The 27,118-nt window shown below is 40.0% G+C and overlaps 1 protein-coding gene across 1 annotated transcript; it reads right to left on the bottom strand.

The window, feature by feature from the left end:
* Positions 1 to 296: 296 nt before the first annotated feature.
* LOC137522089 (nucleolar protein 58-like) lies at positions 297 to 4,196 on the bottom strand. Its single transcript, XM_068242116.1, has 3 exons — positions 4,090 to 4,196; positions 754 to 1,261; positions 297 to 453 (listed from the first exon to the last, which is right to left on the bottom strand). Exons 1-3 carry the CDS (start codon positions 4,194 to 4,196, stop codon positions 298 to 300), a joined length of 771 nt encoding a protein of 256 aa, XP_068098217.1. The 3' UTR covers position 297.
* Positions 4,197 to 27,118: the final 22,922 nt, after the last annotated feature.

The raw sequence follows: 27,118 nt of genomic DNA, 5'->3' as shown, positions 1-27,118 counted from the left end.
CTGGTTCTTCTTCTTCTTCTGGTTCTTCTGGTTCTTCTTCTTCTGGTTCTCCTTCTTCTTCTTTTGGTTCTTCTTCTTCTTCTGGTTCTCCTTCTTCTTCTTCTTCTTCTTCTGGTTATTCTTCTTCTAATTTTTCTTATTCTTCTGGTTATTCTTCTTCTGATTCTTCTTCTTCTGGTTCTTCTTCTTCTTCTGGTTCTTCCGCTTCTTCTTCTGGTTCTTTTTTTGGTTCTTCTCCTTCTGGTTTGTCTTCTTCTTCTTCTGGTTCTTCTTCTTCTGGTTCTTCTGCTCCTTCTTTTACTTCTTCTGGTTCTCCTTCTTCTTCTGGTTCTTCTTCTTCTTTTGGTTCTTCTTCTTCTGGTTCTTCTTCTTCTGGTCCTTCTTCTTCTTTTGGTTCTCCTTCTTCTTCTTCTTCTGGTTCTTCTTCTTCTTCTGGTTCTTCTTCTTCTTCTGGTTCTTTTTCTTCCTCTGGTTCTTCTTCTGGTGCATCTTCTTCTAGTTCTTTTTCTTCCTCTGGTTCTTCTTCTGGTGCATCTTCTTCTAGTTCTTCTTCTTCTTCTGGTGCTTCTTCTTCTGGTTCTTCTTCTTCTTCTGGTTCTTCTTCTTCTTCTGGTTCTTCTCCTCCTTCTTCTACTTCTTCTTCTTCTGGTTCTACTTCTGGTTCTTCTTCTGGTTCTTCTTCTTCTTCTGGTTATTTTTCTTCCTATGGTTCTTCTGGTTCTTCTTCCGGTGCTTATTCTTCTGGTTCTCCATCTTCTTCTTCTTCTGGTTCTTCTTCTTCTTTTGATTCTTCTTCTTCTTTTGTTTTTTCTTCTTCTTCTTCTTCTGGTTCTCCTTCTTCTTCTTCTTCTCGTTCTTCTTCTTCTTCTGGTTCTTCTTCTTCTTCTGGTTCTTCTTCTTCTGGTTCTTCCTCTGGTTCTTCTTCTTCTTCTGGTTCTTCCTCTGGATCTTCATCTGGTTCTTCTTCTTCTTCTGGTTCTTCTTCTTCTGGTTTTTCTTCTTCTTCTGGTTCTCCTTCTTCTTCTGGTTCTTCTTCTTCTTTTGGTTCTTCTTCTTCTGGTTCTCCTTCTTCTTCTGGTTCTTCTTCTTCTTTTGGTTCTTCTTCTTCTGGTGCTTCCTCTTCTGGTTCTTCTTCTTCTTCTTCTTCTTCTTCTGGTTCTTCTGCTTCTTCATCTGGTTCTTCTCCTTCTGGTTCTTCTTCTTCTTCTGGTTCTTTTTCTTACTCTGGTTCTTCTGGTTCTTCTTCTGGTGCTTCTTCTTCTAGTTCTTCTTCTTCTTCTGGTGCTTCTTCTTCTGGTTCTTCTTCTTCTTCTGGTTCTTCTTCTTCTTCTGGTTCTTCTCCTCCTTTTTCTACTTCTTCTGGTTCTCCATCTTCTTCTGGTTCTTTTTCTTCCTCTGGTTCTTCTGGTTCTTCTTCCGGTGCTTCTTCTTCTGGTTCTTCTTCTTCTTCTGGTTCTTCTTCTTCTTCTGGTTCTTCTGCTTCTTCTTCTGGTTCTTATCCTTCCGGTTCTTCTTCTTCTTCTGGTTCTCCTTTTTCTTCTGGTTCTCCTCCTTCTTCTTCTTTTTCTGGTTCTCCATCTTCTTCTGGTTCTCCTTCTTATTCTTATTCTCGTTCTTCTTCTTCTTCTGGTTCTTCTTCTTCTGGTTCTTCCTCTGGTTCTTCTTCTTCTTCTGGTTCTTCCTCTGGATCTTCATCTGGTTCTTCTTCTTTTTCTGGTTCTTCTTCTTCTGGTTTTTCTCCTTCTTCTGGTTCTCCTTCTTCTTCTGGTTTTTCTTTTTCTTTTGGTTCTTCTTCTTCTGGTTCTCCTTCTTCTTCTGGTTCTTCTTCTTCTTTTGGTTCTTCTTCTTCTGGTTCTTCTTCTTCTTCTGGTTCTTCATCTTCTTCTGGTTCTTCTGCTTCTTCTTCTGGTTCTTCTCCTTCTGGTTCTTCTTCTTCTTCTGGTTCTCCTTCTTCTTCTGGTTCTTCTCCTTCTTCTTCTGGTTCTCCTTCTTCTGGTTCTTCTTCTGGTTCTTCTTCTTCTTTTGGTTCTTCTTCTTCTTTTGATTCTTCTTCTTCTGGTTCTTCTTCTTCTTCTGGTTCTTCTTCTTCTGGTTTTTCTTCTTCTTCTTCTTCTGGTTCTCCTTCTTCTTCTGGTTCTTCTCCTTCTTCTTCTGGTTCTTCTTCTTCTGGTTCTTCTCCTGGTTCTTCTTCTTCTTTTGGTTCTTCTTCTTCTTTTGATTCTTCTTCTTCTGGTTCTTCTTCTTCTTCTGGTTCTCCTTCTTATTCTTATTCTCGTTCTTCTTCTTCTTCTGGTTCTTCTTCTTCTGGTTTTTCTTCTTCTTCTGGTTCTCCTTCTTCTTCTGGTTCTTCTTCTTCTTTTGGTTCTCCTTATTCTTCTGGTTCTTCTTCTTCTTTTGGTTCTTCTTCTTCTGGTGCTTCTTCTTCTGGTTCTTCTTCTTCTTCTGGTTCTTCTTCTTCTTCTGGTTCTTCTGCTTCTTCTTCTGGTTCTTCTCCTTCTGGTTCTTCTTCTTCTTCTGATTCTCCTTCTTCATCTGGTTCTTCTCCTTCTTCTTCTGGTTCTCCTTCTTCTGGTTCTTCTTCTGGTTCTTCTTCTTCTTTTGGTTCTTCTTCTTCTTTTGATTCTTCTTCTTCTGGTTCTTCTTCTTCTGGTTCTTCTTCTTCTGGTTTTTCTTCTTCTTCTTCTGGTTCTCCTTCTTTTTCTGGTTCTTCTCCTTCTTCTTCTGGTTCTTCTTCTTCTGGTTCTTTTTCTGGTTCTTCTTCTTCTTTTGGTTCTTCTTCTTCTTTTGATTCTTCTTCTTCTGGTTCTTCTTCTTCTTCTGGTTCTCCTTCTTATTCTTCTTCTCATTCGTCTTCTTCTTCTGGTTCTTCTTCTTCTTTTGGTTCTTCTTCTTGTTTTGGTTCTTCTTCTTCTGGTTCTCCTTCTTATTCTTATTCTCGTTCTTCTTCTTCTTCTGGTTCTTCTTCTTCTTCTGGTTCTTCTTCTTCTGATTCTTCCTCTGGTTCTTCTTCTTCTTCTGGTTCTTCCTCTGGATTTTCATCTGGTTCTTCTTCTGGTTCTTTTTCTTCTTCTTTTCTTCCTCTTCTGGTTTTTCTTCTTCTTTTGGTTCTTCTTCTTCTGGTGCTTCTTCTTCTGGTTCTTCTTCTTTTGGTTCTTCTTCTTCTTCTGGTTCTTCTGCTTCTTCTTCTGGTTCTTCTCCTTCTGGTTCTTCTTCTTCTTCTGGTTCTCCTTCTTCTTCTGGTTCTTCTTCTTCTTTTGGTTCTTCTTCTTCTTCTGGTTCTTCTTCTTCGTCTGGTTCTCCTTCTTATTCTTCTTCTCGTTCTTCTTCTTCTTCTTCTGGTTTTTCTTCTTCTTCTGGTTCTTCCTCTGGTTCTTCTTCTTCGTCTGGTTCTTCTTCTTCTGGTTCTCCTGACCATCTTTACTATGCTTGTCCCCTCTCCCCGGGCTGACTACTGCTGTGTCTGCATGTATTGCATTTTAATGGATTTTTGAATAAAGGTCTGGTTTTACTGGATGTGCCCAGCCGCTTCGACCTCTACAGTTTTTTTTCTTCTTCTGGTTCTCCTTCTTCTTCTTCTTCTGGTTCTTCTTCTTCTTTTGGTTCTTTTTCTTCTGGTGCTTCTTCTGGTTCTTCTTCTTCTTCTGGTTCTTCTTCTTCTTCTGGTTCTTCTGCTTCTTCTTCTGGTTCTTCTCCTTCTGGTTCTTCTTCTTCTTCTGGTTCTCCTTCTTCTTCTGGTTCTTCTCCTTCTTCTTCTGGTTCTCCTTCTTCTGGTTCTTCTTCTGGTTCTTCTTCTTCTTTTGGTTCTTCTTCTTCTTTTGATTCTTCTTCTTCTGGTTCTTCTTCTTCTTCTGGTTCTTCTTCTTCTGGTTTTTCTTCTTCTTCTTCTGGTTCTCCTTCTTCTTCTGGTTCTTCTCCTTCTTCTTCTGGTTCTTCTTCTGGTTCTTCTTCTTCTTTTGATTCTTCTTCTTCTTTTGATTCTTCTTCTTCTCGTTCTTCTTCTTCTGGTTCTCCTTCTTATTCTTATTCTCGTTCTTCTTCTTCTTCTGGTTCTTCTTCTTCTTTTGGTTCTTCTTCTTCTTTTGGTTCTACTTCTTCTGGTTCTTCTTCTTCTGGTTCTCCTTCTTATTCTTATTCTCGTTCTTCTTCTTCTTCTGGTTCTTCTTCTTCTTCTGGTTCTTCTTCTTCTGATTCTTCATCTGGTTCTTCTTCTTCTTCTGGTTCTTCCTCTGGATCTTCATCTGGTTCTTCTTCTGGTTCTTCTTCTTCTTCTGGTTCTTCTTCTTCTGGTTTTTCTTCTTCTTCGGGTTCTCCTTCTTCTTCTGTTTCTTCTTCTTCTTTTGGTTCTTCTTCTTCTGGTTCTCCTTCTTCTTCTGGTTCTTCTTCTTCTTTTGGTTCTACTTCTTCTGGTGCTTCTTCTTCTGGTTCTTCTTCTTCTTTTGGTTCCTCTTCTTCTTCTGGTCCGTCTGCTTCTTCTTCTGGTTCTTCTCCTTCTGGTTCTTCTTCTTTTTCTGGTTCTCCTTCTTCTTCTGGTTCTTCTCCTTCTTCTTCTGGTTCTCCTTCTTCTGGTTCTTCTTCTTCTTTTAGCTCTTCTTCTTCTTTTGATTCTTCTTTTTCTGGTTCTTCTTCTTCTGGTTTTTCTTCTTCTTCTTCTGGTTCTCTTTCTTCTTCTGGTTCTTCTCCTTCTTCTTCTGGTTCTTCTTCTTCTGGTTCTTCTTCTGGTTCTTCTTTTTCTTTTGGTTCTTCTTCTTCTTTTGATTCTTCTTCTTCTGGTTCTTCTTCTGGTTCACCTTCTTATTCTTCTTCTCGTTCTTCTTCTTCTTCTGGTTCTTCTTCTGGTTTTTCTTCTTCTTCTGGTTCTTCCTCTGGTTCTTCTTCTTCTTCTGGTTCTTCTTCTTCTGGTTCTCCTGACCATCTTTACTATGCTTGTCCCCTCTCTCCTGGCTGACTACTGCTGTGTCTGCATGTATTGCATTTTAATGGATTTTTGAATAAAGGTCTGGTTTTACTGGATGTGCCCAGCCGCTTCGACCTCTACAGTTTTTTTTTTCTTCTTCTGGTTCTCCTTCTTCTTCTTCTTCTGGTTCTTCTTCTTCTGGTTCTCCTTCTTCTTCTTCTTCTGGTTATTCTTCTTCTAATTTTTCTTCTTCTTCTGGTTATTCTTCTTCTGGTTCTTCTGGTTCTTCTGCTTCTTCTTCTGGTTCTTTTTTTGGTTCTTCTCCTTCTGGTTCATCTTCTTCTTCTTCTGGTTCTTCTTCTTCTGGTTCTCCTTCTTCTTCTGGTTCTTCTCCTCCTTCTTCTACTTCTTCTGGTTCTCCTTCTTCTTCTGGTTCTTCTTCTTCTTCTTTTTCTTCTTTTGGTTCTTCTTCTTTTGATGTTTTTTTGAAGTTCTTTGAATGACACAATCCATGTATAACATGCAGATATATAGGGCAATATACCTTGATTGTGGTTCCGTGCGTCAACCTGTCAGCATTGGAGGTGGGAGTGTGGGGCAGATGTGGGCCTAGCGACGGCCGTTTCGCGTCCTGCTAGACGCTTGGTCACGCTGCGTTCCACTGAAAACCGGCGCTGTTTGGCCGCAGTATACATACGGGAGGAGCCACCTCCCCTGTGACCCACCTCCCCTGTGCGCCGGTGGTGATTGGGGCTCAGATGCCGCCAATGAGAGAGTCTGGATCGCCAAGCAAAAGGGACGGTGGCTGGCAGGGAACAAATCATGCGGCCATAAGGTCGCATAAACAAACGTCAGACAGTGCGCACATCACATGGCTTATTCATAGCACAGAGCCAATCTGTCAGTGACACTGAAGAGCCAATGTGCTGGATGAAAACCACCAGCAGAGTGCACTATACTGTCTGTAAACGAATTGTATACTGTGTTTCCTGCCAAACGTCCTGCTTAAAATAGGGCACATAAATTTTAGTGACCATAATTTCGGCGTTTTGGACTCACTCATTAAGGTAATAATAAAAATAGTGCTATTTGTGACACACCATTAAAAATTAATACTGGGACTGAGGGGTAGAGACAATACATATTCAATCTATATATTTTTCAGACTGTTATATAAACCTCTGAACACTTAGTAATCCTGGTTCCTGAAGGGAACTCGGGCCAAAACAGGAAGGGGAAACCAGGGTATCATGAGGGAAGGGGGAAAATAAAATAAAAAAGGTCATTTGGGTCAATGAGAAAGATGGTGAAGAAACAGGATGGTAGACAAAAAAGTGTAAAGAAAGGGGGAAAGGAAAAGGGAAAAGAGGAGGAAAGGAAAAAGGAGAGAAATTTAATAAGGAAAATGAATAAGATAGATACACCGGTCCCTTCCTGATTAAAAACCTCGGGACTGACAGCTGTGATGTGGCACATATTTTTTCCCTACAAAACACCCACACAGGGCGGCAGCATGTTACATAAACACAGGGAAGCCATTATACAATTAAAGTTCTCCCAATCACGATCACGCGAGATGTAAACAAATATTCATCAACTTTAGTCCATCATGGATCTAGCATGCTTGCTAGTTCCACTTTGTCATTTAGACCTAGTGGGCCCAGGGCCTCGATCTGCAGGATTAGCCAGGTCTCTCTCCTTAACAACCTCCTATCCCTATTACCACCTTTCCTCATCTTATCCACCCTCTCCAAACCTGCGAACCTTAGCCCTTTGACATTTCCTTCATGTTCATCTCTCATATGGGCGATGAATCGGGCACAACCTTTGCCACTTTTGACAGATCCTAAATGTTCTCCGACCCTTTCCTTTAGAGCACGCGTAGTTTGACCTATATAGAACTGTCTACAGGGACAGAAAAGTACATATACCACATATTTGGTTTGACAAGTAATTAAGTCACTTCTTCTGGTTCTACTGGTTCTTCTTCTGGTTCTTCTTCTTTTTCTTCTGGTTCTTCATCTGGTTCTTCTCCTTCTTCTTCTTCTAGTTCTTCTTCTTCTGGTTCTTCTTCTTCTTCTAGTTCTTCTGGTTCTTCTTTTTGTTCTGGTTCTTCTTCTGGTTTTTCTTTTTCTTCTGGTTCTTCTTCTTCTGGTTCTTCTTCTTCTTGTTCTTTTTCTTCTGGTTCTTCTTCTTCTGGTTCTTCTTCTTCTGGTTCTTTTTCTTCTTCTAGTTCTTCTGGTTCTTCTTTTTCTTCTGGTTCTTCTTCTGGTTTTTCTTATTCTTCTGGTTCTTCGTCTTCTGGTTCTTCTTCTTCTTGTTCTTCTTCTTCTTGTTCTTCTTCTTCTGGTTCTTCTTCTTCTGGTTCTTCTTCTTCTTCTGGTTCTCCTTCTTTTTTGTTTTCTTCTGGTTCTTCTTCTTCTTCTGGTTCTCCTTCTTCTTCTTCTTCTGGTTATTTTTCTTCTAATTTTTCTTCTTCTTCTGGTTATTCTTCTTCTTCTTCTTCTGGTTATTCTTCTCCTGGTTCTTCTTCTTCTTCTGGTTCTTCTGCTTCTTCTTTTGGTTCTTCTTTTGGTTCTTCTCCTTCTGGTTCATCTTCTTCTTCTTCTGGTTCTTCTTCTTCTGGTTCTCCTTCTTCTTCTGGTTCTTCTCCTCCTTCTTCTACTTCTTCTGGTTCTCCTTCTTCTTCTGGTTCTTCTTCTTCTTCTTTTGGTTCTTCTTCTTTTGGTTCTTCTTCTTTTGGTTCTTCTTCTTCTGGTTCTTCTTCTTCTTCTGGTTCTCCTCCTTCTTCTTCTTCTGGTTCTTTTTCTTCTGGTTCTTCTTCTGGTTCTTCTTCTGGTTCTGGTTCGTCTTCTTCTAGTTCTTCTTCTTCTGGTTCTTCTTCTTCTAGTTCTTCTTCTTCTTCTGGTTCTTTTTCTTCTTATGGTTCGTCTTCTTCTTCTTCTGGTTCTTCTTCTTCTGGTTCTCCTTCTTCTTCTGGTTCTTCTCCTCCTTCTTCTACTTCTTCTGGTTCTCTTTCTTCTTCTGGTTCTTCTTCTTCTTCTTTTGGTTCTTCTTCTTTTGGTTCTTCTTCTTTTGGTTCTTCTTCTTCTGGTTCTTCTTCTTCTGGTTCTTCTTCTTCTTCTGGTTCTCCTCCTTCTTCTTCTTCTGGTTCTTCTTCTTCTGGTTCTTCTTCTGGTTCTTCTTCTGGTTCTGGTTCTTCTTCTTCTAGTTCTTCTTCTTCTAGTTCTTTTTCTTCTTCTGGTTCTTTTTCTTCTTATGGTTCTTCTGGTTCTTCTTCTGGTGCTTCTTCTTCTAGTTCTTCTTCTTCTTCTGGTGTTTTTTCTTCTGGTTCTTCTTCTTCTTTTGGTTCTTCTTCTTCTTCTGGTTCTTCTTCTGGTTCTTCTCCTTCTGGTACTTCTTCTTCTTCTGGTTCTCCTTCTTCTTCTGGTTCTTCTCCTTCTCCTTCTTCTTCTTCTTCTTCTTTTGGTTCTTCTTCTTCTGGTTCTTCTTCTTCTTCTGGTTCTCCTTCTTATTCTTCTTCTCGTTCTTCTTCTTCTTCTGGTTCTTCTTCTTCTTCTGGTTCTTCTTCTTCTGGTTCTTCCTCTGGTTCTTCCTCTGGTTCTTCTTCTTCTGGTTCTTCTTCTGGTTCTTCTTCTGGTTCTTCTTCTGGTTCTTCTTCTTCTGGTTTTTCTTCTTCTTCTGGTTCTCCTTCTTTTTCTGGTTCTTCTTCTTCTTTTGGTTCTTCTTCTTCTGGTTCTTCTTCTTCTTCTGGTTCTTCTTCTTCTGGTTTTTCTTCTTCTTCTTCTGGTTCTCCTTCTTCTTCTTCGGGTTCTTCTTCTTCTTTGGGTTCTTCTTCTTCTGGTTCTTCTTCTTTTGGTTCTTCTTCTGGTTCGTGTGCATGTAGAAACAGATAGCGTGCATCTTCCATCCAATCGTATAAGTTTATTGCAAGTGAACATCACCAGTAATAGTTCTTTGAATGACACAATCCATGTATAACATGTACAACATGCAGATATATAGGGCAATATACCTTGATTGTGGTTCCGTGCGTCAACCTGTCAGCATTGGAGGTGGGAGTGTGGGGCAGATGTGGGCCTAGCGACGGCCGTTTCACGTCCTGCTAGACGCTTGGTCACGCTGCGTTCCACTGAAAACCGGCGCTGTTTGGCCGCAGTATACATACGGGAGGACCCACCTCCCCTGTGACCCACCTCCCCTGTGCGCCGGTGGTGATTGGGGCTCAGATGCCGCCAATGAGAGAGTCCGGATCGCCAAGCAAAAGGGACGGTGGCTGGCAGGGAACAAATCATGCGGCCATAAGGTCGCATAAACAAACGTCAGACAGTGCGCACATCACATGGCTCAATCGTAGCACAGAGCCAATCTGTCAGTGACACTGAAGAGCCAATGTGCTGGATGAAAACCACCAGCAGAGTGCACTATACTGTCTGTAAACAAATTTTATACTGTGTTTCCTGCCAAACGTCCTGCTTAAAATAGGGCACATATATTTTAGTGACTATAATTTCGGCGGTTTGGACTCACTCATTAAGGAAATAATAAAAATAGTGCTATTTGTGACACACCATTAAAAATGATTACTGGGACTGAGGGGTAGAGACAATACATATTCAATCTATATATTTTTCAGACTGTTATATAAACCTCTGAACACTTAGTAATCCTGGTTCCTGAAGGGAACTCGGGCCAAAACAGGAAGGGGAAACCAGGGTATCATAAGGTAAGGGGGAAAAGAAAATAAAATAAAAAAGGTAATTTGGGTCAATGAGAAAGATGGAGAAGAAACAGGATGGTAGACAAAAAAGTGTCAAGAAAGGGGGAAAGGAAAAGGGAAAAGTGGAGGAAAGGAAAAAGGAGCAAAATTTAATAAGGAAAATAAATAAGATAGATACACCGGTCCCTTCCTGATTAAAAACCTCGGGACTGACAGCTGTGATGTGGCACATATTATTTCCCTACAAAACACCCACACAGGGCGGCAGCATGTTACATAAACACAGGGAAGCCATTATACAATTAAAGTTCTCCCAATCACCATCACTCGAGATGTAAACCAATATTCATCATGGATCTAGCATGCTTGCTAGTTCCACTTTGTCATTTAGACCTAGTGGGCCCAGGGCCTCGGTCTGCAGGATTAGCCCGGTCTCTCTCCTTAACAACCTCCTATCCCTATTACCACCTTTCCTCATCTTATCCACCCTCTCCAAACCTGCGAATCTTAGCCCTTTGACATTTCCTTCATGTTCATCTCTCATATGGGCGATGAATCGGGCACAACCTTTGCCACTTTTGACAGATCCTAAATGTTCTCCGACCCTTTCCTTTAGAGCACGCGAAGTTTGACCTATATAGAACCGTCTACAGGGACAGAAAAGTACATATACCACATATTTGGTTTGACAAGTAATTAAGTCACTTCTTCTGGTTCAACTAGTTCTTCTTCTTTTTCTTCTGGTTCTTCATCTGGTTCTTCTTCTGGTTCTTCTTCTTCTTCTGGTTCTTCTGCTTCTTCTTCTGGTTCTTCTTTTGGTTCTTCTCCTTCTGGTTCGTCTTCTTCTTCTTCTGGTTTTTCTTCTTCTGGTTCTCCTTCTTCTTCTGGTTTTTCTCTTCCTTCTTCTACTTCTTCTGGTTCTCCTTCTTCTTCTGGTTCTTCTTCTTCTTCTTCTTTTGGTTCTTCTTCTTTTGGTTCTTCTTCTTCTGGTTCTTCTTCTTCTGGTTCTCCTTCTTCTTCTTCTTCTGGTTCTTCTTCTTCTGGTTCTTCTTCTGGTTCTTCTTCTGGTTCTGGTTATTCTTCTTCTGGTTCTTCTTCTTCTTCTGGTTCTTCTTCTTCTAGTTCTTCTTCTTCTTCTGGTTCTTTTTCTTCTTATGGTTCTTCTGGTTCTTCTTCTGGTGCTTCTTCTTCTAGTTCTTCTTTGTCTTCTTCTGGTGCTTCTTCTTCTGGTTCTTCTTCTTCTTCTTCTTCTTCTAGTTCTTTTTCTTCTTCTGGTTCTTCTGCTTCTTCTTCTGGTTCTTCTCCTTCTGGTACTTCTTCTTCTTCTGGTTCTCCTTCTTCTTCTGGTTCTTCTCCTTCTTCTTCTTTTTCTGGTTCTCCTTTTTCTTCTTCTTCTTTTGGTTCTTCTTCTTCTGGTTCTTCTTCTTTTTCTGGTTCTCCTTCCTCTTCTTCTTCTTTTGGTTCTTCTTCTTCTGGTTCTTCTCCTTCTTCTTCTTTTTCTGGTTCTCCTTCTTCTTCTTCTTCTTCTGGTTCTTTTTCTGGTTCTTCTTCTTCTGGTTCTTCCTCTGGTTCTTCCTCTGGTTCTTCATCTGGTTCTACTTCTAGTTCTTCTTCTGGTTCTTCTTCTTCTTCTGGTTCTTCTTCTTCTGTTTTTTTTTCTTTTCTGGTTCTCCTTTTTCTGGTTCTTCTTCTTCTTTTGGTTCTTCTTCTTCTGGTTCTTCTTCTTCTGGTTCTTCTTCTTCTTCTGGTTCTTCTTCTTCTGTTGTTTCTTCTGGTTCGTGTGCATGTAGAAACAGATAGCGTGCATCTTCCATCCAATCGTATAAGTTTATTGCAAGTGAACATCACCAGAAATAGTTATTTGAATGACACAATCCATGTATAACATGTACAACATGCAGATATATAGGGCAATATACCTTGATTGTGGTTCTGTGCGTCAACCTGTCAGCATTGGAGGTGGGAGTGTGGGGCAGATGTGGGCCTAGCGACGGCCATTTCACGTCCTGCTAGACGCTTGGTCACGCTGCATTCCACTGAAAACCAGCGCTGTTTGGCCGCAGTATACATACGGGAGCACCCACCTCCCCTGTGACCCAGTTCCCCTGTGCGCCGGTGGTGATTGGCGCTCAGATGCCGCTAATGAGAGAGTCCCGATCGCCAAGCAAAAGGGACGGTGGCTGGCAGGGAACAAATCATGCGGCCATAAGGACGCATAAACAAACGTCAGACAGTGCGCACATCACATGGCTCAATCGTAGCACAGAGCCAATCTGTCAGTGACACTGAAGAGCCAATGTGCTGGATGAAAACCACCAGCAGAGTGCGCTATACTGTCTGTAAACGAATTGTATACTGTGTTTCTCATTAAGGCAATAATAAAAATAGTGCTATTTGTGACACACCATTAAAAATGAATACTGGGACTGAGGGGTAGAGACAATACATATTCAATCTATATATTTTTCAGACTGTTATATAAACCTCTGAACACTTAGTAATCCTGGTTCCTGAAGGGATCTCGGGCCAAAACAGGAAGGGGAAACCAGGGTATCATAAGGGAAGGGGGAAAAGAAAAGAAAATAAAAAAGGTAATTTGGGTCAATGAGAAAGATGGAGAAGAAACAGGATGGTAGACAAAAAAGTGTCAAGAAAGGGGGAAAGTAAAAGGGAAAAGTGGAGGAAAGGAAAAAGGAGCGAAATTGAATAAGGAAAATGAATAAGATAGATACACCGGTCCCTTCCTGATTAAAAACCTCGGGACTGACAGCTGTGATGTTGCACATATTATTTCCCTACAAAACACCCACACAGGGTGGCAGCATGTTACATAAACACAGGGAAGCCATTATACAATCAGGGTGCGTTTCCACTAGTGCGGTGGGAAATCGCTTCGGATTCTCCGTGGACGAATTTGCATGCAGGAGCGAAATCGCATGCGGTTGTATGCGAATTTTACCGCGAATTCGCATACAATTTCGCATGGATGACGCTGTGTGCGAATTTAACCATGTCAGTGCCTGTGTGCTTTTTCATTGATTCCATGCGAAATCATATGCGAATTCGCATGAAAATTCTCATGAAAAAACACCATGCGAATTCCCTATTAAATACATTGTATGCGAATCGCATGCGTTTGTGCGGTGTCCGAATTCGGATGACTCTGCTGAGCAGATTTTTCCTGCACAAGAAAACGCTCTGTTTTCCTGACAAGTGGACACAGGCTCATTTACTTTTATTGGTTATGCGAATTTGCATGTGGGGAACGCATGCGAATTTGCATTAGTGGAAACGCAGCCTTAAAGTTCTCCCAATCACCATCACTCGAGATGTAAACAAATATTCATCATGAATCTAGCATGCTTGCTAGTTCCACTTTGTCATTTAGTCCTAGTGGGCCCAGGGCCTCGGTCTGCAGGATTAGCCAGGTCTCTCTCCTTAACAACCTCCTATCCCTATTACCACCTTTCCTCATCTTATCCACCCTCTCCAAACCTGCGAACCTTAGCCCTTTGACATTTCCTTCATGTTCATCTCTCATATGGGCGATGAATCGGGCACAACCTTTGCCACTTTTGACAGATCCTAAATGTTCTCCGACCTTCCTTTAGAGCACGCGTAGTTTGACCTATATAGAACCGTCTACAGGGACAGAAAAGTACATATACCACATATTTGGTTTGACAAGTAATAAAGTCAATTCTTCTGGTTCTGCTGGTTCTTCTTTTGGTTCTTCTTCTTTTTCTTCTGGTTCTTCATCTGGTTCTTCTTCTGGTTCTTCTTCTTCTTCTGGTTCTTCTTCTTCTGGTTCTTCTTCTTCTTCTGGTTCTTCTTCTTCTTCTTCTTCTGGTTCTTCTTCTTCTTCTAGTTCTTCTGGTTCTTCTTTTTCTTCTGGTTCTTCTTCTGGTTTTTCTTCTTTTTCTGGTTGTTCTTCTTCTTCTGGTTCTTCTTCTTCTTGTTCTTTTTCTTCTGGTTTTTCTTCTTCTGGTTCTTCTTCTTCTTCTTCTTCTGGTTCTCCTTCTTCTTTGTCTTCTTCTGGTTCTTCTTCTGGTTCTTCTTCTTCTTCTGGTTCTTCTTCTTCTTCTGGTTCTTCTTCTGGTTTTTCTTCTTCTTCTGGTTCTCCTTCTTCTTCTGGTTCTTCTTTTGGTTCTTCTTCTTTAGGTTCTTCTTCTTCTGGTTCTTCTTCTTCTGGTTCTTCTGGTTCATCTTCTGGTTCTTCTTGTTCTTCTTCTTCTGGTTCTTCTTCTGGTTCTACTGGTTCTTCTTCTGGTTCCTCTTCTTCTTCTTCTGGTTCTTCATCTGGTTCTTCTTCTGGTTCTTCTTCTGGTTCTACTGGTTCTTCTTCTGGTTCCTCTTCTTCTTCTTCTGGTTCTTCATCTGGTTCTTCTTCTGGTTCTTCATCTGGTTCTTCATCTGGTTCTACTTCTGGTTCTTCTTTTTCTTCTTCTTTTTCTTCTTCTAATTCTTCTTCTTCTTCTTCTGGTTCTTCTTCAGATTCTTCTTCTTCTTCTGGTTCTACTTCTTCTTCTGGTTCTTTTTCTGGTTCTTCTTCTCTTCTTCTTCTTCTTTTTCTTCTGGTTCTTCTTCTTCTGGTGCTTCTTCTTCTGGTTCTTCTGCTTCTTCTTCTTCTGGTGGTTCTTCTTCTTCTTCTTCTGGTTCTTCCTCTGTTTCTTCTTCTTCTGGTCCTTCTTTTTCTTCTTCTTCTTCTTCTTCTGGTTCTTCTGGTTCTTCTTCTGGTTTTTCTTCTTCTTCTTCTTCTGGTTCTTCTTCTTCTGGTTCTTATTTTTCTTCTGGTTCGTCTTGTTCGTTTGGTTCTTCTGGTTCTTATTCTTCTTCTGGTTATTCTTCTTCTTCTTCTTCTGGTTCTTCTTCTGGTTCTTCTTCTTTTTCTGGTTCTTCTTCTTCTAGTTCTTTTTATTCTGGTTCTTCTTCTTCTTCTGATTCTTCTTCTGGTTCTTCTGCTGGTTCTTTTTCTTCTTCTGGTTCTTCTTCTTGTTGTTCTGGTTCTTCTTCTTCTTGTTCTGGGTCTTTTTCAGATTATTCGTATTCTTCTTCTGGTTATTCTTCTTCTTCTTCTTCTTCTGGTTCTTCTTCTTCTGGTTCTTCTTCTTCTGGTTCTTTTTCTTCTTCTGTTTCTTCTTCTTCTGGTTCTTTTTCTTCTTTTTCTTGTTCTTCTTCTTCTTCTGGTTCTTCTTCTTCTTCTTCTTGTTCTTCTGGTTCTTCTTCTTCTGGTTCTTCTTCTTCTGGTTCTTCTTCTTTTGGTTCTTCTTCTTCTTCTGCTGGTTCTTCTTCTGGTTCTTCTTCTTGTTCTTTTCTTCTGTTTTTTCTTGTTCTGGTTCTTCTTCTTCTTCTTGTTCTGGTTCTTCTTCTTGCTCTGGGTCTTCTTTTTCTTCTGGGTCTTCTTCTTCTGGTTCTTCTTCTTGTTGTTGTTCTAGTTCTTCTTCTTCTTCTTGCTTGGGGTCTTCTACTTCTTCTGGGTCTTCTGGTTCTTTTTCTTCTGGTTCTGGTTCTTCTTCTTCTGGTTCTGGTTCTTCTTCTGGTTCTGTTTTTTCTTCTTCTTATGGTTCTTCTTCTTCTTCTGTTTTTTCTTATTCTGGTTCTCCTTCTGGTTCTTCTGGTTCTACATCTTCTTGTTCTTCTGGTTCTTCTTCTTCTGGTTCTTCTTCTGGTTCTTCTTCTTCTGGTTTTTCTTCTTCTTCTTCTGGTTCTTCTTCTGGTTCTTCTTCTTCTTCTTCTGGTTTTTCTTCTGGTTTTTCTTCTTCTGGTTCTTCTTCTTCTGTTTCTTCGTCTTCTTCTGGTTGTTCTTCTTCTGGTTCTTCTTCTTCTTGTTCTGGTTCTTCTTGTTCTGGTTCTTATTCTTGCTCTGGGTTTTCTTCTTCTTCTGGTTCTTCATCTTGTTCTTCTTCTGGTTCTTCTTCTGGTTCTACTTCTGGTTCTTCTTCTGGTTTTTCTTCTTCTGGTTCTTCTTCTGGTGGTTCTTCTTCTTCTGCTTCTGGTTCTTCTTCTAGTTCTTCTTCTGCTTCTGGTTCGTCTTCTGCTACTGGTTCTTCTTCTTCTTCTTCTTCTGGTTCTTCATTTTCTTCTTTTGGCTCTTCTTCTTCTTTTGGTTCGTCTTCTTCATCTGGTTCTTCTTCTTCTGGTTCTTCTTCTTCTTGTTCTTCTTCGTGTTTTGTTTCTTCTTCTTCTGGTTCTTCTTCTGGTTCTTCTTCTTCTTCTGGTTCTTCTTTTTCTTCTGGTTCTTCTTCTTCTTCTTCTTCTTCTGATTATTCTTGTTCTTCTTCTGGTTCTTCCTCTTTTTCTTCTTCTGGTTCTTCTTCTTCTGGTTCTTCTTGTTCTGGTTCTTCTTATTTTTCTTGTTCTGGTTCATCTTTTTCTTCTTGCTCTGGGTCTTCTTCTTCTTCTGGGTCTTCTTCTTCTGGTTCTTCTTCTTGTTCTGGTTCTTTTTCTTCTTCTTGCTCGGGGTCTTCTTCTTCTTCTGGGTCTTCTGGTTCTTTTTCTTTTGGTTCTGGTTCTTCTTCTTCTGGTTCTGTTTTTTCTTCTTCTTCTGGTTCTTCTTCTTCTTCTGGTTCTTCTCATTCTGGTTCTCCTTCTGGTTCTTCTTCTTCTTCTGGTTCTTCATCTTCTTGTTCTTCTGGTTCTTCTTTTTCTGGTTCTTTTTCTGGTTCTTCTTCTTCTGTTTTTTCTTCTTCTTCTTCTTCTTCTTCTTCTTCTTCAGGTTCTTCTTCTTCCTCTGGTTCTTCTTCTGTTTCTTCTTCTTCTGGTTCTTCTTCTTGTTCTGGTTCTTCTTGTTCTGGTTCTTCTTCTTCTTGCTCCGGTTTTCTTCTTCTTCTGGTTCTTCATCTTGTTCTTCTTCTGGTTCTTCTTCTGGTTCTACTTCTGGTTCTTCTTCTGGTTCTACTTCTGGTTCTTCTTCTGGTTCTTCTTCTTCTTCTGGTTCTTCTTCTGGTGGTTCTTCTTCTTCTGCTTCTGGTTCTTTTTCTGGTTCTTCTTCTTCTGCTTCTGGTTCTTCTTCTTCTGCTTCTGGTTCTACTTCTTCTTCTGGTTCTTCTTCTTCTTCTGGTTCTTCTTCTTCTGCTTCTTCTTCTTCTGCTTCTGGTTCTGCTTCTTCTTCTGGTTCTTCTTCTACTTCTGGTTCTTCTGCTTCTGGTTCTTCTTCTGCTACTGGTTCTTCTTTTTCTTCTTCTGGTTCTTCTTCTTCTTCTGGTTCTTCTTCTTCTGGTTCTCCTTCTTCTTCTTCTGGTTCTTCTTCTGGTTCTGGTTCTTCTTCTTCCGGTTCTTTTTCTTCTGGTTCTTCTTCTTCTGGTTCTTCTTCTGGTTCTTCTTCTTCTTCCTCCTCCCCCTCCTTCCTCATTCTTCTTCTGGTTCTTTCTATTCTTCTTCTGGTTCTTCTTCTTCTGGTTCTTCTTTTTCTTCTTCCGGTTCTTCTTCTGGTTCTTCTTCTTCTTCTTTTTCTGGTTCTTCTTCTTCTTCCGGTTCTTCTTCTTCTGGTTCTTCTTCTTCTAGTTCTTCTTCTTCTCCTGGTTCTTCTTCTTCTTTTTCTTCTGGTTATTCTTCTTCTGGTTCTTCTTCTTCTTCTGGTTCTTCTTCTTCTTCTGGTTCTTCTTCTTCTTCTTCTTCTGCTTCTGGTTCTGCTTCTTCTTCTGGTTCTTCTTATTCTTCTGGTTCTTCTTATTCTGGTTCTCCTTCTTCTTCTGGTTCTTCTTCTTTTTCTTTTTCTTGTTCTTCTGGTTCTTCTTCTTCTGGTTCTTCTTCTTCTGGTTCTTCTTCTTTTGGTTCTTCTTCTTCTTCTGCTGGTTCTTCTTCTGGTTCTTCTTCTTGTTCTTTTCTTCTGGTTTTTCTTGTTCTGGTTCTTCTTCTGGTTCTTCTTCTTGTTGTTCTGGTTCTTCTTCTTGCTCTGGGTCTTCTGGTTCTTCTTCTGGGTCTTCTTCTTCTGGTTCTTCTTCTTGTTGTTGTTCTGGTTCTTCTTTTTCTTCTTGCTTGGGGTCTTCTACTTCTTCTGGGTCTTCTGGTTCTTTTTCTTCTGGTTCTGGTTCTTCTTCTTCTGGTTCTGGTTCTTCTTCTTTTGGTTCTGGTTTTTCTTCTTCTTATGGTTCTTCTTCTTCTTCTGTTTTTTTCTTATTCTGGTTCTCCTTCTGGTTCTTCTTCTGGTCCTACATCTTCTTGTTCTTCTGGTTCTTCTTCTTATGGTTCTTCTTCTGGTTCTTCTTCTTCTGGTTTTTCTTCTTCTTCTTCTGGTTCTTCTTCTTCTTCTTCTGGTTCTTCTTTTTCTTCTTCTGGTTTTTCTTCTGGTTTTTCTTCTTTTGGTTCTTCTTCTTCTGTTTCTTCGTCTTCTTCTGGTTGTTCTTCTTCTGGTTCTTCTTCTTCTTGTTCTGGTTCTTCTTGTTCTGGTTCTTATTCTTGCTCTGGGTTTTCATCTTCTTCTGGTTCTTCATCTTGTTCTTCTTCTGGTTCTTCTTCTGGTTCTACTTCTGGTTCTTCTTCTGGTTCTTCTTCTTCTGGTTCTTCTTCTTCTGGTTCTTCTTCTAGTTCTTCTTCTTCTGGTTCTGGTTCGTCTACTGCTACTGGTTCTTCTTCTTCTTCTGCTTCTGGTTCTTCTTCTTCTTCTTCTGGTTCTTCATTTTCTTCTTCTGGCTCTTCTTCTTCTTTTGGTTCTTCTTCTTCATCTGGTTCTTCTTCTTCTGGTTCTTCTTCTTCTGGTTCTTCTTCGTGTTTTGTTTCTTCTTCTTCTGGTTCTTCTTCTGGTTCTTCTTCTTCTTCTGGTTCTTCTTTTTCTTCTGGTTCTTCTTCTTCTTCTTCTGATTCTTCTTGTTCTTCTTCTGGTTCTTCCTCTTCTTCTTCTTCTGGTTCTTCTTCTTCTGGTTCTTCTTGTTCTGGTTCTTCTTCTTTTACTTGTTCTGGTTCATCTTATTCTTCTTGCTCTGGGTCTTCTTCTTCTTCTGGGTCATCTTCTTCTGGTTCTTCTTCTTGTTCTGGTTCTTTTTCTTCTTCTTGCTCGGGGTCTTCTTCTTCTTCTGGGTCTTCTGGTTCTTTTTCTTTTGGTTCTGGTTCTTCTTCTTCTGGTTCTGTTTTTTCTTCTTCTTCTGGTTCTTCTTCTTCTGGTTCTTCTCATTCTGGTTCTCCTTCTGGTTCTTCTTCTTCTTCTGGTTCTTCATCTTCTTGTTCTTCTAGTTCTTCTTTTTCTGGTTCTTTTTCTGGTTCTTCTTCTTCTGTTTCTTCTTCTTCTTCTTCTTCTTCTTCTTCTTCTTCTTCTTCTTCTTCTTCTTCTTCTTCTTCTTCTTCTTCTTCTTCAGGTTCTTCTTCTTCCTCTGGTTCTTCTTCTGTTTCTTCTTCTTCTGGTTCTTCTTCTTCTTGTTCTGGTTCTTCTTGTTCTGGTTCTTCTTCTTCTTGCTCCGGTTTTCTTCTTCTTCTGGTTCTTCATCTTGTTCTTCTTCTGGTTCTTCTTCTGGTTCTACTTCTGGTTCTTCTTCTGGTTCTTCTTCTTCTTCTGGTTCTTCTTCTGGTGGTTCTTCTTCTTCTGCTTCTGGTTCTTCTTCTGGTTCTTCTTCTTCTGCTTCTGGTTCTTCTTCTTCTGCTTCTGGTTCTACTTCTTCTTCTGGTTCTTCTTCTTCTGCTTCTGGTTCTTCTTCTTCTGCTTCTGGTTCTGCTTCTTCTTCTGGTTCTTCTTCTACTTCTGGTTCTTCTGCTTCTGGTTCTTCTTCTGCTACTGGTTCTTCTTTTTCTTCTTCTGGTTCTTCTTCTTCTTCTGGTTCTTCTTCTTCTGGTTCTCCTTCTTCTTCTTCTGGTTCTTCTTCTGGTTCTGGTTCTTCTTCTTCCGGTTCTTTTTCTTCTGGTTCTTCTTCTTCTGGTTCTTCTTCTGGTTCTTCTTCTTCTTCCTCCTCCCCCTCCTTCTTCTTATTCTTCTTCTGGTTCTTTCTATTCTTCTTCTGGTTCTTCTTCTTCTGGTTCTTCTTTTTCTTCTTCCGGTTCTTCTTCTGGTTCTTCTTCTTTTGGTTCTTCTTCTTCTTCTGCTGGTTCTTCTTCTGGTTCTTCTTCTTGTTCTTTTCTTCTGTTTTTTCTTGTTCTGGTTCTTCTTCTTCTTCTTGTTCTGGTTCTTCTTCTTGCTCTGGGTCTTCTTTTTCTTCTGGGTCTTCTTCTTCTGGTTCTTCTTCTTGTTGTTGTTCTAGTTCTTCTTCTTCTTCTTGCTTGGGGTCTTCTACTTCTTCTGGGTTTTCTGGTTCTTTTTCTTCTGGTTCTGGTTCTTCTTCTTCTGGTTCTGGTTCTTCTTCTGGTTCTGTTTTTTCTTCTTCTTATGGTTCTTCTTCTTCTTTTTTTTCTTATTCTGGTTCTCCTTCTGGTTCTTCTGGTTCTACATCTTCTTGTTCTTCTGGTTCTTCTTCTTCTGGTTCTTCTTCTGGTTCTTCTTCTTCTGGTTTTTCTTCTTCTTCTTCTGGTTCTTCTTCTTCTTCTTCTGGTTCTTCTTCTTCTTCTTCTGGTTTTTCTTCTGGTTTTTCTTCTTCTGGTTCTTCTTCTTCTGTTTCTTCGTCTTCTTCTGGTTGTTTTTCTTCTGGTTCTTCTTCTTCTTGTTCTGGTTCTTCTTGTTCTGGTTCTTATTCTTGCTCTGGGTTTTCTTCTTCTTCTGGTTCTTCATCTTGTTCTTCTTCTGGTTCTTCTTCTGGTTCTACTTCTGGTTCTTCTTCTGGTTCTTCTTCTTCTGGTTCTTCTTCTGGTGGTTCTTCTTCTTCTGCTTCTGGTTCTTCTTCTTCTGCTTCTGGTTCTGCTTCTTCTTCTGGTTCTTCTTCTTCTTCTTCTGGTTCTTCTTCTAGTTCTTCTTCTGCTTCTGGTTCGTCTTCTGCTACTGGTTCTTCTTCTTCTTCTTCTTCTGGTTCTTCATTTTCTTCTTTTGGCTCTTCTTCTTCTTTTGGTTCGTCTTCTTCATCTGGTTCTTCTTCTTCTGGTTCTTCTTCTTCTTGTTCTTCTTCGTGTTTTGTTTCTTCTTCTTCTGGTTCTTCTTCTGGTTCTTCTTCATCTTCTGGTTCTTCTTTTTCTTCTGGTTCTTCTTCTTCTTCTTCTGATTCTTCTTGTTCTTCTTCTGGTTCTTCCTCTTCTTCTTCTTCTCGTTCTTCTTCTTCTGGTTCTTCTTGTTCTGGTTCTTCTTATTTTTCTTGTTCTGGTTCATCTTATTCTTCTTGCTCTGGGTCTTCTTCTTCTTCTGGGTCTTCTTCTTCTGGTTCTTCTTCTTGTTCTGGTTCTTTTTCTTCTTCTTGCTCGGGGTCTTCTTCTTCTTCTGGGTCTTCTGGTTCTTTTTCTTTTGGTTCTGGTTCTTCTTCTTCTGGTTCTGTTTTTTCTTCTTCTTCTGGTTCTTCTTCTTCTTCTGGTTCTTCTCATTCTGGTTCTCCTTCTGGTTCTTCTTCTTCTTCTGGTTCTTCATCTTCTTGTTCTTCTGGTTCTTCTTTTTCTGGTTCTTTTTCTGGTTCTTCTTCTTCTGTTTTTTCTTCTTCTTCTTCTTCAGGTTCTTCTTCTTCCTCTGGTTCTTCTTCTGTTTCTTCTTCTTCTGGTTCTTCTTCTTCTTGTTCTGGTTCTTCTTGTTCTGGTTCTTCTTCTTCTTGCTCCGGTTTTCTTCTTCTTCTGGTTCTTCATCTTGTTCTTCTTCTGGTTCTTCTTCTGGTTCTACTTCTGGTTCTTCTTCTGGTTCTTCTTCTTCTTCTGGTTCTTCTTCTGGTGGATCTTCTTCTTCTGCTTCTGGTTCTTCTTCTGGTTCTTCTTCTTCTGCTTCTGGTTCTTCTTCTTCTGCTTCTGGTTCTACTTCTTCTTCTGGTTCTTCTTCTTCTTCTGGTTCTTCTTCTTCTGCTTCTGGTTCTTCTTCTTCTGCTTCTGGTTCTGCTTCTTCTTCTGGTTCTTCTTCTACTTCTGGTTCTTTTGCTTCTGGTTCTTCTTCTGCTACTGGTTCTTTATTTTCTTCTTCTGGTTCTTCTTCTTCTGGTTCTCCTTCTTCTTCTTCTTCTGGTTCTTCTTCTGGTTCTGGTTCTTTTTCTTCTGGTTCTTTTTCTTCTGGTTCTTCTTCTTCTGGTTCTTCTTCTGGTTCTTCTTCTTCTTCCTCCTCCCCCTCCTTCTTCTTATTCTTCTTCTGGTTCTTTCTTTTCTTCTTCTGGTTCTTCTTCTTCTGGTTCTTCTTTTTCTTCTTCCGGTTCTTCTTCTGGTTCTTCTTCTTCTTCTTTTTCTGGTTCTTCTTCTTCTTCCGGTTCTTCTTCTTCTGGTTCTTCTTCTTCTAGTTCTTCTTCTTCTCCTGGTTCTTCTTCTTCTTTTTCTTCTGGTTATTCTTCTTCTGGTTCTTCTTCTTCTTCTGGTTCTTCTTCTTCTTCTGGTTTTCTTCTTCTTCTTCTTCTTCTGCTTCTGGTTCTGCTTCTTCTTCTGGTTCTTCTTATTCTTCTGGTTCTTCTTATTCTGGTTCTCCTTCTTCTTCTGGTTCTTCTTCTTTTTCTTGTTCTTCTGGTTCTTCTTCTTCTGGTTCTTCTTCTTCTGGTTCTTCTTCTTTTGGTTCTTCTTCTTCTTCTGCTGGTTCTTCTTCTGGTTCTTCTTCTTGTTCTTTTCTTCTGGTTTTTCTTGTTCTGGTTCTTCTTCTTGTTGTTCTGGTTCTTCTTCTTGCTCTGGGTCTTCTTCTTCTTCTGGGTCTTCTTCTTCTGGTTCTTCTTCTTGTTGTTGTTCTGGTTCTTCTTTTTCTTCTTGCTTGGGGTCTTCTACTTCTTCTGGGTCTTCTGGTTCTTTTTCTTCTGGTTCTGGTTCTTCTTCTTCTGGTTCTGGTTCTTCTTCTTCTGGTTCTGTTTTTTCTTCTTCTTATGGTTCTTCTTCTTCTTCTGTTTTTTCTTATTCTGGTTCTCCTTCTGGTTCTTCTTCTGGTCCTACATCTTCTTGTTCTTCTGGTTCTTCTTCTTCTGGTTCTTCTTCTGGTTCTTCTTCTTCTGGTTTTTCTTCTTCTTCTTCTGGTTCTTCTTCTTCTTCTTCTGGTTCTTCTTTTTCTTCTTCTGGTTTTTCTTCTGGTTTTTCTTCTTCTGGTTCTTCTTCTTCTGTTTCTTCGTCTTCTTCTGGTTGTTCTTCTTCTGGTTCTTCTTCTTCTTGTTCTGGTTCTTCTTGTTCTGGTTCTTATTCTTGCTCTGGGTTTTCATCTTCTTCTGGTTCTTCATCTTGTTCTTCTTCTGGTTCTACTTCTGGTTCTTCTTCTGGTTCTTCTTCTTCTGGGTCTTCTTCTGGTGGTTCTTCTTCTTCTGCTTCTGGTTCTTCTTCTTCTGCTTCTGGTTCTGCTTCTTCTTCTGGTTCTTCTTCTTCTGGTTCTTCTTCTAGTTCTTCTTCTTCTGCTTCTGGTTCGTCTTCTGCTACTGGTTCTTCTTCTTCTTCTGCTTCTGGTTCTTCTTCTTCTTCTTCTTCTGGTTCTTCATTTTCTTCTTCTGGCTCTTCTTCTTCTTTTGGTTCTTCTTCTTCATCTGGTTCTTCTTCTTCTGGTTCTTCTTCTTCTGGTTCTTCTTCGTGTTTTGTTTCTTCTTCTTCTGGTTCTTCTTCTTCTTCTGGTTCTTCTTTTTCTTCTGGTTCTTCTTCTTCTTCTTCTTCTGATTCTTCTTGTTCTTCTTCTGGTTCTTCCTCTTCTTCTTCTTCTGGTTCTTCTTCTTCTGGTTCTTCTTGTTCTGGTTCTTCTTCTTTTTCTTGTTCTGGTTCATCTTATTCTTCTTGCTCTGGGTCTTCTTCTTCTTCTGGGTCTTCTTCTTCTGGTTCTTCTTCTTGTTCTGGTTCTTTTTCTTCTTCTTGCTCGGGGTCTTCTTTTTCTTCTGGGTCTTCTGGTTCTTTTTCTTTTGGTTCTGGTTCTTCTTCCTCTGGTTCTGTTTTTTCTTCTTCTTCTGGTTCTTCTTCTTCTGGTTCTTCTCATTCTGGTTCTCCTTCTGGTTCTTCTTCTTCTTCTGGTTCTTCATCTGCTTGTTCTTCTGGTTCTTCTTTTTCTGGTTCTTTTTCTGGTTCTTTTTCTGGTTCTTCTTCTTCTTCTGTTTTTTCTTCTTCTTCTTCTTCTTCTTCTTCTTCTTCTTCTTCTTCTTCTTCAGGTTCTTCTTCTTCCTCTGGTTCTTCTTCTGTTTCTTCTTCTTCTTGTTCTTCTTCTTCTTGTTCTGGTTCTTCTTGTTCTAGTTCTTCTTCTTCTTGCTCCGGTTTTCTTCTTCTTCTGGTTCTTCATCTTGTTCTTATTCTGGTTCTTCTTCTGGTTCTACTTCTGGTTCTTCTTCTGGTTCTTCTTCTTCTGGTTCTTCTTCTGGTGGTTCTTCTTCTTCTGCTTCTGGTTCTTCTTCTGGTTCTTCTTCTTCTGCTTCTGGTTCTTCTTCTTCTGCTTCTGGTTCTACTTCTTCTTCTGGTTTTTCTTCTTCTTCTGGTTCTTCTTCTTCTGCTTCTGGTTCTTCTTCTTCTTCTGGTTCTTCTTCTACTTCTGGTTCTTCTGCTTCTGGTTCTTCTTCTGCTACTGGTTCTTCTTTTTCTTCTTCTGGTTCTTCTTCTTCTTCTGGTTCTTCTTCTTCTGGTTCTCCTTCTTCTTCTTCTGGTTCTTCTTCTGGTTCTGGTTCTTCTTCTTCCGGTTCTTTTTCTTCTGGTTCTTCTTCTTCTGGTTCTTCTTCTGGTTCTTCTTCTTCTTCCTCCTCCCCCTCCTTCTTCTTATTCTTCTTCTGGTTCTTTCTATTCTTCTTCTGGTTCTTCTTCTTCTGGTTCTTCTTTTTCTTCTTCCAGTTCTTCTTCTGGTTCTTCTTCTTCTTCTTTTTCTGGTTCTTCTTCTTCTTCCGGTTCTTCTTCTTCTGGTTCTTCTTCTTCTAGTTCTTCTTCTTCTCCTGGTTCTTCTTCTTCTTTTTCTTCTGGTTATTCTTCTTCTGGTTCTTCTTCTCCTTCTGGTTCTTCTTCTTCTTCTGGTTCTTCTTCTTCTTCTTCTTCTTCTTCTGCTTCTGGTTCTGCTTCTTCTTCTGGTTCTTCTTATTCTTCTGGTTCTTCTTATTCTGGTTCTCCTTCTTCTTCTGGTTCTTCTTCTTCTTCTTGTTCTTCTGGTTCTTCTTCTTCTGGTTCTTCTTCTTCTGGTTCTTCTTCTTTTGGTTATTCTTCTTCTTCTGCTGGTTCTTCTTCTGGTTCTTCTTCTTGTTCTTTTCTTCTGGTTTTTCTTGTTCTGGTTCTTCTTCTTGTTGTTCTGGTTCTTCTTCTTGCTCTGGGTCTTCTTCTTCTTCTGGGTCTTCTTCTTCTGGTTCTTCTTCTTGTTGTTGTTCTGGTTCTTCTTTTTATTCTTGCTTGGGGTCTTCTACTTCTTCTGGGTCTTCTGGTTCTTTTTCTTGTGGTTCTGGTTCTTCTTCTTCTGGTTCTGGTTCTTCTTCTTCTGGTTCTGGTTTTTCTTCTTCTTATGGTTCTTTTTCTTCTTCTTCTGTTTTTTCTTATTCTGGTTCTCCTTCTGGTTCTTCTTCTGGTTCTACATCTTCTTGTTCTTCTGGTTCTTCTTCTTCTGGTTCTTCTTCTGGTTCTTCTTCTTCTGGTTTTTCTTCTTCTTCTTCTTCTTCTTCTGGTTCTTCTTCTTCTTCTTCTGGTTCTTCTTCTTCTTCTTCTGGTTTTTCTTCTGGTTTTTCTTCTTCTGGTTCTTCTTCTTCTGTTTCTTCATCTTCTTCTGGTTGTTCTTCTTCTGGTTCTTCTTCTTCTTGTTCTGGTTCTTCTTGTTCTGGTTCTTATTCTTGCTCTGGGTTTTCTTCTTCTTCTGGTTCTTCATCTTGTTCTTCTTCTTGTTCTTATTCTGGTTCTACTTCTGGTTCTTCTTCTGGTTCTTCTTCTTCTGGTTCTTCTTCTGGTGGTTCTTCTTCTTCTGCTTCTGGTTCTTCTTCTTCTGCTTCTGGTTCTGCTTCTTCTTCTGGTTCTTCTTCTTCTTCTTCTGGTTCTTCTTCTAGTTCTTCTTCTTCTGCTTCTGGTTCGTCTTCTGCTACTGGTTCTTCTTCTGCTTCTTCTTCTTCTTCTTCTGGTTCTTCATTTTCTTCTTCTGGCTCTTCTTCTTTTTTTGTTTCTTCTTCTTCATCTGGTTCTTCTTCTTCTGGTTCTTCTTCTGGTTCTTCTTCGTGTTTTGTTTCTTCTTCTTCTGGTTCTTCTTCTGGTTCTTCTTCTTCTTCTGGTTCTTCTTTTTCTTCTGGTTCTTCTTCTTCTTCTGATTCTTCTTGTTCTTCTTCTGGTTCTTCCTCTTCTTCTTCTTCTGGTTCTTCTTCTTCTGGTTCTTCTTCTTCTGGTTCTTCTTCTTTTTCCTGTTCTGGTTCATCTTATTCTTCTTGCTCTGGGTCTTCTTCTTCTTCTGGGTCTTCTTCTTCTTCTGGTTCTTCTTCTTGTTCTGGTTCTTCTTCTTCTTCTTCTTGCTCAGGGTCTTCTTCTTCTTCTGGGTCTTCTGGTTCTTTTTCTTTTGGTTCTGGTTCTTCTTTTTCTGGTTCTTTTTCTGGTTCTTCCTCTTCTGTTTTTTCTTCTTCTTCTTCTTCTTCTTCTTCAGGTTCTTCTTCTTCTTCTGGTTCTTCTTCTGTTTCTTCTTCTTCTGGTTCTTCTTCTTCTTGTTCTGGTTCTTCTTGTTCTGGTTCTTCTTCTTCTTGCTCCGGTTTTCTTCTTCTTCTGGTTCTTCATCTTGTTCTTCTTCTGGTTCTTCTTCTGGTTCTACTTCTGGTTCTTCTACTGGTTTTCTTCTTCTTCTGGTTCTTCTTCTGGTGGTTCTTCTTCTTCTGCTTCTGGTTCTTCTTCTGGTTCTTCTTCTTCTGCTTCTGGTTCTTCTTCTTCTGCTTCTGGTTCTACTTCTTCTTCTGGTTCTTCTTCTTCTTCTTGTTCTTCTTCTTCTGCTTCTGGTTCTTCTTCTTCTGCATCTGGTTCTGCTTCTTCTTCTGGTTCTTCTTCTACTTCTGGTTCTTCTGCTTCTGGTTCTTCTTCTGCTTCTGGTTCTTCTTCTGCTACTGGTTCTTCTTTTTCTTCTTCTGGTTCTTCTTCTTCTGGTTCTCCTTCTTCTTCTTCTGGTTCTTCTTCTGGTTCTTCTTCTTCTTCTTCTTCCTCCTCCCCCTCCTTCTTCTTATTCTTCTTCTGGTTCTTCTGGTTCTTTCTATCCTTCTTCTGGTTCTTCTTCTTCTGGTTCTTCTTTTTCTTCTTCCGGTTCTTCTTCTGGTTCTTCTTCTTTTTCTTTTTCTTGTTCTTCTTCTTCTTCCGGTTCTTCTTCTTCTGGTTCTTCTTCTTCTAGTTCTTCTTCTTCTCCTGGTTCTTCTTCTTCTTTTTCTTCTGGTTGTTCTTCTTCTGGTTCTTCTTCTTCTTCTTGTTCTTCTTCTTCTGCTTCTGGTTCTGCTTCTTCTTCTGGTTCTTCTTCTTCTGGTTCTTCTGCTTCTGCTTCTGGTTCTTCTTCTGCTACTGGTTCTTCTTTTTCTTCTTCTTCTGCTGGTTCTTCTTCTTCTTCTGGTTTTTCTTCTTCTTCTGGTTCTTCCTCTTCTTCTTCTTCTGGTTCTTCTTCTTCTGGTTCTTCTTGTTCTGGT

The sequence above is a fragment of the Hyperolius riggenbachi genome, chromosome 6, assembly GCF_040937935.1.
Source record: "Hyperolius riggenbachi isolate aHypRig1 chromosome 6, aHypRig1.pri, whole genome shotgun sequence".
NCBI classification, from domain to species: domain Eukaryota; kingdom Metazoa; phylum Chordata; class Amphibia; order Anura; family Hyperoliidae; genus Hyperolius; species Hyperolius riggenbachi.
Note: the sequence above shows the minus strand (reverse complement) of the source record. Positions and strands in the feature narration are given on the sequence as shown.